Raw genomic sequence first — 18,418 nt, 5'->3', positions numbered from 1 at the left:
TAACTTAAAATTTCATGGCTGCAACACGTGCCAAAGTAGTTGGGAAAGGGCATGTTCACCACTGTGTTACATCACCTTTTCTTTTAACAACACTCAAACGTTTGGGAACTGAGGAAACTAATTGTTGAAGCTTTGAAAGTGGAATACTTTACCATTCTTGTTTTATGTACAGCTTAAGTTGTTCAACAGTCCGGGGTCTTGTTGTCGCATTTTACGCTTCATAATGCGCCACATATTTTCGATGGGAGACATGTCTGGACTGCAGGCGGGCCAGGAAAGTACCTGCACTCTTTTACTACGAAGCCTAGCCTTGGGCACTAATACACCCCCATACCATCACAGATGCTGGCTTTTGAACATTGCGCCTATAACAATCCAGATGGTTATTTTCCTCTTTGGTTCAGAGGACACGACGTCCACAGTTTCAGACCACAGAACACTTTTCCACTTTGCATCAGTCCATCTTAGATGAGCTCGGGCCCAGCGAAGCCGGCGGCGTTCCAGGGTGTTGTTGATAAATGGCTATCGCTTTGCATGGTAAAGTTTTAACTTGCACTTACAGATGTGTTCCTGAGCCCATGTGGTGATATCCTTTACACACAGATGTCGGTTTTTGATGCAGTACCGCCTGAGGGGTCAAAGGTCCGTAATATCATCGCTTACGTGCAGTGATTTCTCCAGATTCTCTGAACCTTTTGATGATTTTACGCACCGTAGATGGTAAAACCCCTAAATTCGTTGAGAAATGTTCTAAAACTGTTCGACAATTTGCTTACAAAGTGGTGAATCTCGCCCCATCCTTGTTTGTGAATTACTTAGCATTTCATGGAAGCTGCTTATATACCCAATCATCCCACTTAGTCTGCACACCTGTGGGATGTTCCAAATAAGTGTTTGATGAGCATTCCTCAACTTTATCAGTATTTATTGCCACCTTTCCCAACCTCTTTGTCACGTGTTGCTGGCATAAAATTCTAAAGTGACTATTTGCAAAAAAAAAAATGTTTATCAGTTTTAACATCAAATATGTTGTCTTTGTAGCATATTCAACTGAATATGGGTTGAAAAGGATTTGCAAATCATTGTATTCCGTTTATATTTACATCTAATACAATTTCCTAATTCATATGGAAACGGGGTTTGTACTTACTGAACTGTCCAATGTGTGACGTCTGTCGGAGTTTCATCATGAATATTTGTGTGTGTTGTTGTTTGCATTAGCTAATATGCTAACACATTCACAAGTGTCTGCGTTATTAACTTACAATGACATTCTTTTCCTATTGTTTCAGTTCAAATAATTCACCAAAATGTAAACTGTGGAGTTATTGAGTTTGTTTAGCTGATTGGAGAGAGAGCTTCCACAGCTACCATGTCCATGACTTCTGTTTGTTTAATCAGCTGTTTTACTGCCCTGTTACAGACATTGTTTGGAAACAATTAAGGTATGTAAATAAATGTTTTACATCTTCATGTGTAAATACCTAATTTCACAACGTATATACACTATATTGCCAAAAGTATTTGGCCACCGGCCTTGACTCACATTTGAACATATTTCTGATTCTGAAGTGCCATCCAATTCCTAACCCATAGGGTTCAATATGATGTGGGTCAACATTTTCAACCAATCAATCAATCAATCAATCAAAGATTATTTACATAGCCCTAAATCACGAGTGTCTCAATGGGCTGCACAAGCCACAAAAACATCCTCGGCTCAGATCCCACATCAGGGGAAGAAAAAAATCAACCCAATGGGATTACAATGAGAAACCTTGGAGGGAACCGCAGATGTGGGGACCCCCCTGGGTGACCGGTGCAATGGACGTCGAGTGGATCTAGATCATAGTGTGAAAGTCCAGTCCATAGTGGGGCCAGCTGGAGATCGTCTTGGGTAGAGAGAAATGTTCCAGCTATTACAGCTTCAGCTCTTCTAAGGCTGTACACAAGGTTGCGGAATGTATTCATAGGAACTTTCCACCATTCTTCCAAAAGCGCATTGGTGAGGTCACACACTGATGTTGGTCGAGAAGGCCTGGCTCTCAGACTCTGTTCTAATTCATCCCAAAGGGGTTCTATCGGGTTCAGGTCAGGACTCTGTGTAGGCCAGTCAAGTTCATCCACACCAGACTCTGTCATCCAAGTCTTTATGGACCTTGCTTTGTTCACTGGTGCACAGTCTCCACACTGTTCCCACAAGGTTGGGAGCATGGCATTGTCCAAAATGTTTTGGTATCCTGGAGCATTCATTTTACTGGAACGAAGGGGCCAAGCCCAACTCCTAAAAAACAACCCCACACCATAATTCCTCTTCCACCAAATTTCACACTTGGCACAATGTACTCCGAAATGTAGCGTTCTCCTGGTAACCTCCAAACCCAGACTGGTCCATCAGATTGCCAGATGGAAAAGCGTGATTCATCACACAGGGCGGTATAGCTACCATTAATTGATTAACGTGGACATCGACTTAAACAGGTTGAAAAACTTGTTCGGGTTTTACCATTTAGTGGTTGATTGTATGGAATATGTACTGTACTGTGCAATCTACTAATAAAAGTTTCAATCAATCAATCAATCAATCAAAAAGCTCGGTTGGTAGAATGGCCATGCCAGCAACTTGAGGGTTCCAGGTTCGATCCCCGCTTCTGCCATCCTAGTCACTGCTGTTGTGTCCTTGAGGAAGATACCTTACCCACCTGCTCCCAGTGCCCCCAACACTGGTTGAAATGTAACTTAGATATTGGGTTTCACTATGTAAAGGCGCTTTGAGTCACTAAAGAGAAGCGCTATATAAATATAATTTAGTTCAATTCAATCACTCCAGAGAAGGCATCTCCACTGCTCTAGAGTCCAGCGGCGACATGCTTTACACCACTGCATCCCACGCTTTGCATTGGACTTGGTGATGTACTGCTTAGATGCCGCTGCTTGGCCATGGAAACCCATTCCATGAAGCTTTCTGCGTACTGTACGTTGGCTAACTGGAAGGTAACAAGAAGTTTGGAGCTCTGTAGCAACTGACTGCGCAGAAAATCTTTGCACTATGCGTTTCAGCATCCGCTGATCCCTCTCTGTCAAGTTTACGTGGCCTACCACCAGGTGGCTGAGTTGCTGTTGTTCCCAAACTTTTCCATTTTCTTAAAGGGGAACATTATCACCAGACCTATGTTAGCGCCAATATATACCTTGATGTTGCCCAAAAAAGACAATATGTTTTTTAACCGATTTCTGAACTCTAAAAGGGTGAATTTGGCGAGTTAAACACCTTTTTAATTGATAGCCTGTCGGAGCGATGACCTTTCACCCGTGACGTCACAACATGAAGCAATCCGCCATTTTCTCAATCTTATTACACGTACCAAGTCAAATCAGCTCTGTTATTTTCCGTTTTTTCGACTGTTTTCCCGTACCTAGGAGACATCATGCCTCGTCGGTGTGTTGTCGGAGGGTGTAACAACACGAACAGAGACGGATTCAAGTTGCAACATTGGCAAAAAGATGCGAAAGTCCCTCGTTTGTTCCGCACACTTTACCGACGACAGCTACGCTACGACAGAGATGGCAAGAATGTGTGGATATCCTGCGACACTCAAAGCAGATGCATTTCCAACGATAAAGTCAACGAAATCTGCAATATTGGAAAATAGACCACCACTGAATCTGGCGGGGTGCGAGCTATTCAGGGACGACGGCAGTCTGTTTCCGCAGATGAGCGAGGTAAACCCCCTGGATATGTTGGCTAAGACGTGATTTATGCCACTTCTTTTTCCGTCTCATTTTGTCCACCAAACTTATAACGTTGTGCATGAATGCACAAAGGTGAGTTTTGTTGATGTTATTGAATTATGTGGAGTGTGCTAATCAGACATATTTGGTCACGGCATGACTACAAGCTAATTGATGGTAACATGCTATTTAGGCTAGCTGTATGTACTTATTGCATCATTATGCCTCATTTGTAGCTATACTTGGATCCAGCCTTTCCCTCCACCCACATTTAATGCCAAACAAACACATACCAATCGTTGGTTAAAAGGCAATCGCCAAATTCTTCCTCGCTTCCTCCTGTGCCGCTGTCTGTCGTGATATGGCTCAATAGCTTCAGTTTCTTCTTCAATTTTGTTTTCGCTACCTGCCTCCACACTCCAACCATCAGTTTCAATACATGTGGAATCTGTTGAATCGCTTACGCAGCTGAAATCCGAGTCTGAATCCGAGCTAATATCGCTATACCTTTCTGTGCTATCCGCCATGTTTGTTTCTGTGTGGTCACAGGATAATGGACGGGTGGATATAGCGAGAGTTAAAATCAGGCACTTTGAAGCCGTTTTCGGGATATTGCGTAATGGGTAAAATTTTGAGAAAAACTTTGAAAAATAAAATAAGCCACTGGGAACAGTGGTTTTAACCCTTCAGAAATTGTGATAATGTTCCCCTTTAAAATAAAGTCGACAGTTGACTTTAGAATATTTAGGAGCGAGGAAATTTCAACGACTGGATTCGTTGCACAGGTGGCACCCTATAAGAGTTCCATGCTGGAAATCACTAAGCTCCTGAAAGCGGCCTAGTCTTTCACAAATGTTCGTAGAAACAGTCTCCATGCCTAAGTGCTTGATTTTATACACCTGTGGCTGGGCCAAGTGATTAGGACACCTGATTCTCATCATTTGGATGAGTGGCCAAATACATTCGGCAATATAGTGTATCTGCATCTTATAGTCCGTTGCGGCTAATACAGGGAGAATTATGTTTTTCCTCTAAAATCTAATGGGTGTGGCTTGTATACATACTGGTGTGCTCTATAGTCCGAAAAATATGGTACAATTATTTGATCAAAACAAAACTACAAACTACTACTAAACCCTTTGGTTTTGGCCCTTGCCTTGCATGTTCTCCAACACGTACACAAAGAGAAACTCACCACAAAGCCCAGGGCCACCAGAGGTTCTCCTTCATTGAGATGGTAGAGGAAGGACCCCCCGTACGTGTTCCTGTTGAGAGGCCAGCCCACTGAGTGCTCCACTCGGCCGGGTCGCCACTTCTTCTCATCAATGGTCCACAACTACCATTCCAATAAAGTTCATTAAGGACAGAGAATAAAGACAATCAGACAAAGGCTCATAAAGCATGCAGACATCATTAAAGGCCTACTGAAACCCACTACTACCGACCACGCAGTCTGATAGTTTATATATCAATGATGAAATATTAACATTGCAACACATTGCCAATACGGCCTTTTTAGTTTACTAAATTGCAATTTTAAATTTCCCGGGAGTTTCTTGTTGAAAATGTCGCGGAATGATGACGTGTACGCGTGACGTCACGGACTGTAAGGAAATATTAGCGCAGCACACACACACAGCTATAAGTAGTCTGCTTTAACCGCATAATTACACAGTATTTTGGACATCTGTGTTGCTGAATCTTTTGCAATTTGTTCAATTAATAATGGAGAAGTCAAAGTAGAAAGATGGAGTTGGGAAGCTTTAGCCTTTAGCCACACAAACACACGGTGATTCCTTCTTTAAAATTCCCGGAGGTGAAGCTTTCCTATGGATCAGGGCGCTCAAGCGGACATGGATCCCGACCAAATGTCAACCAGCAGTTTTCCGTGAGAAAATTGTGGTAAAAAGTCGCCACTTACCGGAGATCAGCTGAGCTTGTGCCGTCGACTTCCCTCAGACACTGGCCTCAAGACACCCGTGGACAAACCCCTCCGACTATCAGGTACTATTATACTCACTAAAACACTAGCAACACAATAGAAAGATAAAGGATTTCCCAGAATTATCCTAGTAAATGTGTCTAAAAACATCTGAATCCGTCCCAATGCAATAGCCTTTTTTTTTTTTTTTTTTACTTGATTTTTTTATTATTTTTTTCTAGCCCTTCGCTATCAATATCCTAAAACACTAATCTTTCATCCTCGCTCAAATTAGTGGGGAAATTGTTGTTTTCTCGGTCCTAATAGCTCTTTTTTTTGGAGGCTCCCATTAAAAACAATATGAGGATGTGAGGAGCCCTCAACGGGTGATGTCATCGTCTGCGACTTCCGGTAAAGGCAAGGCTTTTCTATTAGCGACCAAAAGTTGCGAACTTTATCGTGGATGTTCTGTTGTGATCCGGCTTCCGAATCAAACATCTAGTATGTTTAGTCCCCTTTTTGTATTTTCCTATTATGTTTTGATCCCGTTTCATAGCGCTCTTCCTTGTTTACAATCGTCGCCATGACTACCTAATTTGCTCCTCTTGCACGGCTCGTTCACACACCGGTTTGTAATTATGTTTTCTGTATTTGAGCCCTTCTGCTACCTAAGTTCAGTCTCGCCAGTTTGTTTGCGTCCTGCAACCGTTACGTGAGTAGTCTCTGTTTATTTTGCCGCCTGCTAAATGTAACTTGCCTCCGCGCGCTTGGCTCGCGCTTTATGGACTTCGAACTCTGCCTTCTGTTTATATTAGCATTTAGTTTTCTGTGCTCAGGCAAGTCTTTAATTTGCTCTTTGTACAAGTGTTCTTTTGTAACTTCACATTAAAAACTGCTCGTACCTTCATTCCTGCACATCGAGAGGCGACACCCCCAACACGATGCCGCGACTCCGTAACATGTTCTCTACTAAATCCTTTCAGCAAAAATATGGCAATATCGCAAAATGATCAAGTATGACACACACGGGGACCTGCTATCCCCGTTTAATAAGAAAATCTAATTTCAGTAGGCCCTTTAAGACAGCTTCGGTTACCTCCTTCAGGCCGATGGCGTACGTCTGCGGATCGCAGTTCTCACGCAAGTTGAACTGCTTGTAGAGCTGCTTGGCCAAATGTCCGTGACAGCCTTCTCCAAACAAGGTGACTTTAGCGTGGAGCTCCATGCCCCTCTCAAACACGTCCTGACCACACAGCGCAGAATAAAACACTACGAAAGCCCAGTTTATTGCCATAACAATATGTGATGGAGCGTACCTTGGGTGAGCCATCCTTGGCGATGCCTACGTCGTTGGTGGCAATTCCTTTGACACTCCCGTCCTCATGGAACAAAACCTTCAGGGGGGGAAAAAAATGAGTGGTGAATTCCATTAGCTTAGCACGGGGGTCTGCAACCTGCGGCTCAAGAGAGCTCTTTATCACCGCCCTATTGGCTCCTTGGAGCTTTTTCAAAAATGTGTGGAAATAGAAGATGGGGAAAAAGCAGCTAATTGATGCTAACATGCTACTTAGGCTAGCTTTATGTATATATTGCATCATTATGCCTCACTACTTATTTAATTCCCTTTACTAATGTCCTCTGTGTGTTTGATTTATATTTGCATGTCAAATGACTCCTTATCTGTATGTAATATTGGCTGCATTTCTGATCGTTTGTGTGCCATGTTGTTCCAGACCACAGCAAACGTAACTCAGCTTGCAAAGATTGTAATAAATCCATTAGAAGAAGACAGCCTGCTGTTACCTTCAGCTTGGACACACACATCTATACCTTTAGCAATTGTAAGACAGTCTTTTCCAGGAGTTATCTCACACGCTGAGAAGCCTGCATTTTACAAATTTTTATAATGTTGTAAAAATGTGTAAAATAAATATTACATTTCAACATTTCTATCAACAAGATTTGTGTCAGCTTGCGACAAATAATCATTTTGATAGTAGGGTTAATCAACTAATATAGACACTCAGATCATGTGTTGTCTTCATTATATCATTTATAGAAGGCTTTCATTTTTTTGCTGCCCCACACATATTTTTATTTGTATTTTTGGTCCAATATGGTTATTTCAACATTTTTGGTTGCTGACCCCTGGCTTAGCAGCTAATGTGTTACTGCCCTACCCCTGCACAATCTAATCCAGGGGTAGGGAACCTATGGCTCTAGAGCCAGATGTGGCTCTTCTGATGTCTGCACCTGGCTCTAAGATAAATCTTAGCTGACATTGCTTAACACGATAAGTAATGAATAATTCCGCTGGTAATCACAGTGTCAAAAATAACGTTCAAAATATAAAACCTTCTCGTGCATTTTTATCCATCCATCCACCCGGTTTCTACCGCACCTGTTCAAGAAGTCATATTAATGGTAAGAAGTGTTTTATTTATTGTTGGTTAGCCTCAGAATAACAATGTTGTTAAAAAGAATAAGAGATTTATTATACTCTAAAAATGTTGTTCTTTCTTAAAAATGCACGCATGTAGTTGTACTCAGAGTTAAAAAAAATACATATATATGGCTCTCACGGAAATACTTTTAAAAATATTTGGCTTGTATGGCTCTCTCAGCCAAAAAGGTTCCCGACCCCTGATATAACACATTCAAGCTGCACAATAATTGATGGCATGTCTGCAAGGCTACACTATGAAAAAATCAGTAGTTTTTACAGTAAAAAGAACAGCAGCTCGTTCCCTGAGATAATAATAAATAATAATAATGGATTAGAGATGTACTGTAAAATGATCAGTTTTGCCATATTCCCATTTACTGTAAAAACAAGGGAAATTGATGTTTTGAGTAAAAAAAAAGCAGCCAGAATTTTGTAGTCAAAAATAACACGAGACAAAACTCACAAGCAGTAGAAACATGGACGGATGGCCACTCTTCAAGAAAGAGCCATATACTTTACTGTAAAAATTAACAATATGGTGTACAAATCACTGTAAACCAGACCTGGGCAAATTAAGGACCGGGGGCCACATGGGGCCCGTTAAGCTTTTCAATCTGGCCCGCCGGACGACCCCAAATAATTTTTTTTAGATCTTTAAGATGGAAAGAGTAGCTGCCATTATGTGCAGTGATTTTTTTTCATGACTGTAAGTCTTGAACTATAAAAGTATTTCAAAGGTTGGAATCTGCACTTTTGCATGCTATACTAGTTACAATGGTAATCTATTTAGTTACTATGGTAATCTAATTCGTTACTATGGTCACCTAATTAGTTACTATGATAATCCAAGTCACAGCAGCTCAGACGAGGCACCAAGGAGTGGGGAGCGTTTCCACAGAGTGTTTCCAGAACGGCCAGCCTGAAATGCGAGTTTTACAACAAAGTTCTAAGTCTTGGTGATATATCAGATTGTAAGTGAGTTTTTGTTACTATTAGCGTTCATATTTTGCGGTGTGTGTTGCATTTTTGTTGTGTTTCGCTTGATTATAAAATATGTGGATGGAGAGGGTGTGTGACGCTCATATGTTGTCAATATTCAGTGTTTTATCATTCATAGTTACAGTTGTGATCAAAATTATTCAACCCCCACACAATTTTGGTGTTTTAGCAAGTTGGACACTTATTCCGGATTTTTTTTATAGTCATATCAAATAAAGATGCATTAAATAGACAAATGCAACTTGAATTACAACATTATATTTTGTAACATACCAGTGTCATTTCTCTTAATATCTCATTGACAAAATTATTCAACCCCCTGAAGATCATAACTCTTAAGAATAGATTTTAAATAAGCTCTTTTCAATCAGGTGTTGAAAACACCTGTAGATGTGATTAGATCCATAACAAGCAACATTAAACTGATTGAAAAAGACTGTGACGCTCAGCTTCCTGTAGATGGTCAATGGTGTATTTGCAACATGGTGAAGTCCAGGGAGTGGTCAAAGAAGTCAAGAGAGGAGGTAATTTCTCTTCATAAGAAAGGATATGGATATAAGAAAATAGCAAAGACATTACACATTCCAAGAGACACAGTTGGGAGCATAATTCGCAAGTTTAAAGCTAAAGGCACAGTGGAAACACTACCTGGGCGTGGTAGAAAGAGGATGCTGTGTGCAACTGCTGTCCGGTATTTGAAGTGTACAGTGGTGAAAAACCCCCGGGTAACAGCTGAGGAACTACAACAGGACATTGCAGAAGGGAGGAACGCAGGTTTCGTCCCAGACAATAAGGCGTGCACTACGAAATGAAGGCCTCCATGCCAGAACTCCCAGGCGCACCCCACTTCTAACTACCAGGCACAAGAAAAATACTGTCGACTCCAGTATGCCAAAAATCATCTAGACAAACCCCATAGGTTTTGGGAAACTGTTCTATGGAGTGATGAGACAAAACTGGAACTCTTTGGGCCTGTGAATCAACGTTATGTCTGGAGGAGAAAAAAACAACTCTTATAAAGAGAAGAACACCTTGACTACTGTTAAGCATGGTGGGGGGGGTCAATCATGCTCTGGGGCTGTTTCTCTGCCTCAGGTACCGGAAATCTCCAGCACGTTCAAGGCATTATGAATTCTATTTCCTACCAGGCTATATTAGCTACAAATGTCATGAAGTCAGTGACGAAGCTGAGGCTTGGGAGACGTTGGACCTTCCAACAGGACAACGATCCCAAGCATACCTCCAAATCAACATCAGAGTGGTTGCAGAAGAAGGGCTGGAAGACTCTGGAGTGGCCTTCATAGTCGTCAGACCTAAATCCTATAGAAAAGCTGTGGTGGGACTTGAAGAAGGCAGTTGCAGCACACAAGCCCAAGAATATGAATGAACTGGAGGCCTTTGCCCAAGAGGAATGGGCTAAAATACCTGTAGATGCTTGCAAGAAGCTTGTGTCCGGTTATGTATCACGTTTGAAGGATGTCATTACTGCCAAAGGGTGTTCTACTAAGTACTAAAGATGCATGTAACTAGGGGGTTGAATCATTTTGTCAATGAGATATTAAGAAAAATGTCCTTTTTTGGTATTTTGTAAAATACAGTGTTACATTTTAAGTTGCATTTGTCCATTTGACACATCTTTATTTGATATGACTATAAACAAAATACGGAATAAATGTCCAACTTGCTAAAACACCAAAATTGTGTGGGGGTTGAATAATTTTAAATCACAACTGTAATATTGTAAATCCCACATTCTTTATTTTCCTGTACATTCCGGGTGTGTCGTTCAGCAAAAAATTTAAAAATTCCATTCCTTTTTTTAAGGCGGTCTGTCATAAAGTTTTTAGCAATTAATCAGACATTAGTGTGAGGTTTTGAATTAGTGTTCCTAAAGATAGACATACCGGCCCCAGACACATTTTTTTCTCTAAACTTGGCCCCCCGAATTAAAATTATTGCCTAGGCCTGCTGTAAATGTTACAATAACATTCCTGTCACTGAGCGGCCATTTTCTTTTACCGTAGCATTTGTAGGATTGTTTTAGCGGCCAACTAGTTGCCAACCTGACACTCTGTACTACCTTATTTATATTATGCTACAAGAATAAATTGCTCTCTCGTGGTGCTGCATGGTCTAAATTGCTGTTGGCCCACGGACCATTGGGACATTTTCACTTTGGCACTCGAAGGCAAAAGGTTTGGGCACTTTTGTACGATTAAAAAAAAAAAACTTAAAAATGTTGTTTAAAAATCCTATGGATAAACGTATCTGAATTTAAATGTCATGATTTTAGAAACACTTCTAAGGAAAAAGTGACAACACAATCATTAACATTTTTCTTCAAGTTCAGGGTTATTACCATGGCTGGCATTTGTTCTGGTAACAATGACTTATGTGTTGTAAAAGGCAAATAGAAACCTCAGAAGCAGCGTAGCCGGGATACAACTCCACCCCCAGCTCCTCGGCCTGCTCGCCCAGCCAGCGCACAAAGTTGCCTAGCCTCACGATGTAGTTGCCGTGGTTCCTCATGGGCAGACCTGGAGCACACGGCATAGACATCGTCAAGGAGCGCAGTACTCGGCTGCAGCCAGCACAGGTGCTGGTGATTCAGTCTTAACTCCACTATGAAATCCGTCAAGAGTTAAAGGCCTACTGAAACCCACAACTACTGACCACGCAGTCTGATAGTTTATATATCAATGATGAAATCTTAACATTGCAACACATGCCAATACGGCCGGTTTAGTTTACTAAACTGCAATTTTAAATTTTGCACGAAAGTATCATGCTAAAACTTCGCGGTATGACGACGTCATGCATTGTAGAGGACAATTTGTTACAGAACCGCTCACAGCAATAAGTCGTCTCTTTTCATCGCATAATTCCACAGTATTATGGACATCTGTGTTGCTGAATGTTTTGCAATTTGTTCAATGAATAATGGAGACATCAAAGAAGAAAGCTGTAGGTGGGAAGCGGTGTATTGCGGTCGCCTTTAGCAACACAAACACAGCCGGTGTTTCATTGTTTACATTCCCGAAAGATGACTGTGAAGCTTTACTATGGAACAGAGCGGTCAAGCGAACACGGTTGGATTGGACCACACACACAAAGTACAGTGTATTATGCAGGGATCATTTCGAAAGATCGTGTTTCGAAGAGGGTCCCTTGTGAAGGGTGCTGAAGAAAGGTGCGGGGCTGACCTACAGGTTGTACAGGTACGACCATTTAATCTCACTAAAACACTAGTAACGCAATAAGCAGATAAGGGATTTTCCAGAATTATCCGAGTAAATTTGTCTAATAACATCTGAATCGCTCCCACTGTATAGTCTTTTTTTTTTTCTCACTTTCCTCATCCACAAATCTTTCATCCTCGCTCAAATTAATGGTAAAATCGTCGCTTTCTCGGTCCGAATCGCTCTTACTGCTGGTGGCCATAATTGTACACAATGTCCAGATGTGAGGAGCTCCACAACCCGTGACGTCACGCGCATATCGTCTGCTACTTCTGGTGCAGGCAAGGCTTTTTTTATTAGCGACCAAAAGTAGCAAACTTTATCGTCAATGTTTTCTACTAAATCCTTTCAGCAAAAATATGGCAATATTGCGAAATGATCATGTGTGCTATCCCCGTTTGAATAAGAACATCTCATTTCAGTAGGCCTTTTAAGTTAAAGTTAAAGTACCAATGATTGTCACACACACACTAGGTGTGGCGAAATTATTCTCTGCATTTGACCCATCACCCTCGATCACCCTCTGGGAGGTGAGAGTAGCAGAGGTGGCCACGCCCCGGAATCATTTTTGGTGATTTAACCCCCAATTCCAACTCTTGATGCTGAGTGCCAAGCAGAGAGGTAATGAGTCCCATTTTTATAGTCTTTGGTATGATATGGGTTGTTACTTTGTCCCCAAGTCTTTAACAAATAAATGTACAAGATCTGTCAAGTACTGTACAAACAGAAAGTAGGACGGATGGATGGTACTTTATGAAGAATTTTGGTGCAACGTAGGGTTGTCCCTACAGGGTCGGGTACCAAAAAGTATTTTGATACTATTCTAAACAAAGGGGACCACAAATAATGTCACCATAAGCTTTATTATTTTACCAAAAATCTTAGGGTACATTAAACAGATGTTTATTATTGCAATTTAGTCCTTAAATAAAATAGTGAACATATTAGACAACTTGTCTTTTAGTAGTAAGTAAACAAACAAAGACTCCTAATTAGTCTGCTGACATATGCAGTAACATATATCATTTATCATTTTATTATTTTGTCAACATTATGAGGGACGAACTGTAAAAATGTATTATTACTCCACTTGTTAATATCTACTTATTTTTTATTTTAACATGTTCTATCTACTCTTCTGTAAAAATGTAATAAATTCTTCTGTTGTTTGATAGTTTACATTAGTTTTGGATGATACCACAAATGTAAGTATCGATCCGATACCAAGTAGTTACAGGATCATACATTGGTCATATTCAAAGTCCTCATCTGTTCAGGGACATATTTCCTGAGTTTATGAACATAATGATTTTTTCAAAAAGGAAAAGATTTTGTGATGATACAAAATATATAAATGTAATCATAGTAGTATCGACTAGATACACTACTGTGTATTTCATTATCATTACAGTGGATGTCAGGTGGAGATCCACCCATGGCATTTGTTTACATTGGGGCGTGCTAGCTTTTTTTTTAGCGGTGACGCCCGTGAGCTACAGTGCGTGGTGAAGCATGTTCAGCTATTCCTCGTCCTCCAGTGATGACAAAACTTGTTAGAAACTTACTTTATTTTGCCATGGAGGCTACCTCGCTAGCCATGTCTTAAGACACCTCTTCCTGAGGGCGTTTCACTGTTATAACTTCACCTTTATATTTAGTTCTAGACATGCGCCCATTCTCCCTCTTCTGACTACACACTGTATCTGCTTATAAGTACTCAGTGTGCGCGCGCTGCCGAACAGGCTCCTCTGCTCGTAAAACCAGCAATGTCTTGACGACGCGCCGTCATGCCCGTCGGGAACCGGTACTTTTACTACAGAGTATAGTACTGTTTTTGATTAATTAGTACAGCGATACTAAACTAGTACCGGTATACCCTGCAACAGTGGTTCTCAAATGGGGGTACGCCAAGGGGTACGTGAGATTTTTTTTAAATATTCTAAAAATGGCAACAATTAAAAAATCCTTTATAAATATATTTATTGAATATTACTTCAACAAAATATGAATGTAAGTTCATAAACTGTGAAAAAAATGCAACAATGCAATATTCAGTGTTGACAGCTAGATTTTTTTTTTTGGACATGTTCCATAAATATTGATGTTAAAGAGTTTTTTTTTTTTGTGAAGAAATGCTTAGAATCAAGTTCATGATTCCAGATGGATCTCTATTAAAATCCCCAAAGAGGCACTTTAAGTTGATGATTACTTCTATGTGTAGAAGTCTTTATTTATAATTGAATCACTTGATTATTTTTCAACAAGTTTTTAGTTATTTTTATATCTTTTTTTTCCAAATAGTTCAAGAAAGACCACTACAAATGAGCAATATTTTGCACTGTTATACAATTTAATAATTTAGAAACTGATGACATAGTGCTGTATTTTACTTCATCTCTTTTTTCCAACCGAAAATGCTTTTCTCTGATTAGGGGGTACTTGAATTAAAAACATGTTCACAGGGGGTACATCACTGAAAAAAGGTTGAAACCACTGCCCTACAACACTAGTGCAATGTAAGCATTTTAACAATCTCTTTTCTACATTTTAAGCTAAAACAAACGCATAATCTGGCCTGCTTTTAATTGTAATACAAGCTTATTCATGAAACAAAAAAATTCATGTGGAAAAAACGACTGTCATCGAAAATAAATACAAAAATGTTAAGGGACTTATTCTATTTCCAAAAAGTTTTATTCTTCAGTAAATTACTACTAGGGTTGGGCGATATAAAGATATCAATATATAATTGATATCAATATAAAAATACGTTGATAAAACATACTATTTTATTCTCTTCTTGGTGGGGGTAAAGTGGAAGTAATGGAAGCAAGGTTGGTTGCATGAACAATGGCACTCGCTCTTTGGTAACCGAGCAACGCAGGAAGTGACCACTGATCAGTGGGAGTGACACGCTCACCGCCAATCAGGTTACAGTATCAACTATCAAGTTTGGCTGACTGGCGGTTGATTCTTTGCATGGAGTGAGAAAAGAAAGTAACAATGAAGAAATTGTGGATAAAAAAGAAAAAGTCACATGGACAGTATGGCACTGTTTTGGATTTTTTTTTTTTTTTTTTAAAAGGGAACACATTTCCAGACCAATGTGGTCTGGAAATGATGCCACCAAGACCACTTTAGAGCACAGATGTAACTTCCTGGCACTAAATCTGCAGAAAATAGATCTCAGGTTTCTCTATTTTACATTTTCACACTTTGCACTATTTTATTACACTTTATTAAGCATTTCTTACATATTAATTATTTTTGCGCCTTAATTTATTGTTTCATGTTCAAGGTGATTTTATTATTTTGTTGACATTGTTTGAGTGTTGTCCATGCTTGTGTGGACATTTCCTTTCTGCCCTGATAGAAGAAATGATTATAATCACTTTTCAAATAAAAATGCTTACATTTCATACATTTTCTCCTGCTCCTTATTTCCCAAAAATCAATAATCATCAGTATTATCCGATATAAAAGACTCATATCGTGAAACAGTTTTCAGCCCTACTTACAACTACAGTATACCTTTGTTTATTACAATTAAACCGTGCTAAACCCCCCAGGGATCAATAAAGTACTTTCTATTCTATTCTATGCATAACAAACCTTCTAAATACGTATTGTATATCATGAAATAACACCCACATAGTAATCTTTGCACCCGTAAGGGCAGAACTGGATGCAGTCTGTGGCTAAGCCAATCAGTGGCTACGATACTGACTATGATTGGTTTGGTCTCATCTAGTGTGCCAATACTACTGTAGTTAGTTCATTTAGCCATTTTTATGCTTAAATTACTTCATTTAGGCAAAAAATACACAAAATATGCTTTAAAAATAATCAAAATGCAATAATGCACGATAAGAGTGAAGTTGCAAACTTTGAAGTGCAATGTGGTGAACTATCATTTATATATAAAAAAAAAAAAAACACTAAATGGTTAATTTTCTTTAGACTATTCTTCCTGCGTTGACATGTAGCAAGTAGCTAACTAACCTTTAGGAATGCTAGCTTGGTCGTGCAAACTGTGACATTTTAGTCAAAAACTTCATCAGTTCTTTGACCCTCCTGTCTCCCGGAGGAAATAAACACCCCAAAGTTACATGAGAGTTCATTGACATCAGAGCAATAACACCGCTGCAGTATTCAATCATCTGTTTGCCATAAAATGACATTTTTGTACCTGGCAACATGGGGACCGGAATCCTGTGCTTCTCTGTCAAGATGTTGAAAATATCCTCGGTCACTGACGTGTTAAGAGGGGCCTGGGGGAGGAAAAAAAGGCATCGTTTATAGTGGATACAGAGCACATTCGCAACACTGCAACATTTAAGAGCAGATGTTTTCAACAGGGTGTCCGCAGAGGTCGTGACATTTGTGTTAATTTGATTTTTTCCAATATGTTTTTTACATTTCTCATGTACCGGACTTCCGGACCATTGGGCATACCGCAGTTTTAGGCGCACTGCCGATGAGCGGGTCTAGTCAGGTCTATTTTCATACAAAAGGCGCACCGGATTAAAAGGCGCATTAAAGGGGTCATATTAATTTGATTATTTTCAAAATGCAAAATACATCCTTGTGGTCTACATCAGTGTTTTTCAACCACTGTCTGGTGTGCCGTGGGAGATTATATAATTTCACCGATTTGGGTTAAAAATATTTTTTGAGCAAACCAGTAATCATAATCTGGAAATTATGTGTTGTTGTTGAGTGTCGGTGATGTCTAAAGCTCGGCATGGTAACCGTGTAGGTGGCAGCAGGTAACTAATTGCTTTGTAGAGGTTGATACAACAGGAAGCAGTATGCAGGTAAAAAGGTATTTAATGCATAAACAAAAATTTTAAAAAAGGTAGGTGCCCCTAAGAAAAGGCGTTGAAGCTTAGGGAAGGCTATGCAGAACAAAACTAAAACTGAACTAGCTACAACGTAAACAAAAACAGAATGCTGGACGACAGCAAAGACTTACTGTGGAGCAAAGATGGCTTCCACAATCTACATCAGAACATGACATGACAATGTCCCCACAATGAAGGATAAAAATAAAGTAGATGCGGGAAATATTGCTTAAGCAATACATGAAAATGCTACAGGAAAACAGAAAAAGCCACCAAAATAGGAACGCAAGACAAGAAATAAAAGACTACACACAAGAAAACAGCAAAAAAGTCCACATAAGTCAGGGTGTGATGTGACAGGTGGTGACAGTATACCTACTTTGAGACAAGAGCGATAGTGATGCATGCTTGGTTATGGTTTGAAGTCATATCCAACAATTGCGACAACGACTTTTTACTGTCAACTGAGTTTCGTTTTTTAACGATTTCTGCTGGTGGTGTGCCTATGCATTTTTTCAACTCAAAAAATGTGCCCTGGCTCAAAAAAGGTTGAAAAACACTGGTCTACATAACATGTAATGGTGGTTATTTGGTCAAAATGTTGAATGGATGATGTTTTTACAGATCATCTTCAAGTCGCTTTCTGACAGTCGCTTCAGGATGCGCTGCTTTGTGGGCGATTTTATTTACGTGGCTCACCTTCGACAGAGTCTTCTCCCCGTCATCTTTGTTGCACTAGTGAGCCATGGATGAGGAGATGCTGCTCTGTTATTGATTGAAGTAAAGTCTAAATGTCATTAACAGTTAGCTCCATCTTTTGACACTTCTTCCATTTGAGTCCTTGCACGCTACACCGCTACACTGCTAGCATACCGTGTGTTGTTTTTTTTGTTTTTTTGATTGATTGAAACTTTTATTAGTAGATTGCACAGTACAGTACATATTCCGTACAACTGACCACTAAATGGTAACACCCGAACACGTTTTTCAACTTGTTTAAATCGGGGTCCACGTAAATCAATTCATGGTGCCTCAGTGTGCATTGTTTACACAACGTGCGGTGCGCTACTAACTATGTCCGTGTTGAACTCGTTCGGTACAACTCCGAATCGAACCGAAACGCCCATACCGAAACTGTTCAATACAAATACACGTACCGTTACACCCGTAGATAATGTACATATTTATGTACAGTGGGGCGAAAAAGTATTTCGTCAGCCACCGATTGTGCAAGTTC

The 18,418-nt window shown here is 40.0% G+C and overlaps 1 protein-coding gene across 1 annotated transcript in view; it reads right to left on the bottom strand.

Moving 5' to 3' along the window:
- Positions 1-18,418, bottom strand: part of etfdh (electron transfer flavoprotein dehydrogenase) — a 55,333-nt gene that overhangs the window by 10,959 nt on the left and 25,956 nt on the right. Inside the window, exons 4-8 of the mRNA XM_061891979.1 lie at positions 16,527-16,608; positions 11,517-11,635; positions 6,970-7,047; positions 6,750-6,896; positions 4,928-5,068 (exon numbers count right to left, since the gene is read on the bottom strand). Of these exons, the coding sequence (XP_061747963.1) occupies positions 4,928-5,068; positions 6,750-6,896; positions 6,970-7,047; positions 11,517-11,635; positions 16,527-16,608 (567 nt within the window). The remainder of the gene's footprint in view (positions 1-4,927; positions 5,069-6,749; positions 6,897-6,969; positions 7,048-11,516; positions 11,636-16,526; positions 16,609-18,418) is intronic.

Source organism: Nerophis ophidion, linkage group LG29 (assembly GCF_033978795.1).
Source record: "Nerophis ophidion isolate RoL-2023_Sa linkage group LG29, RoL_Noph_v1.0, whole genome shotgun sequence".
Taxonomy (NCBI): domain Eukaryota; kingdom Metazoa; phylum Chordata; class Actinopteri; order Syngnathiformes; family Syngnathidae; genus Nerophis; species Nerophis ophidion.
This window is presented reverse-complemented; position numbering and strand designations above follow the sequence as displayed.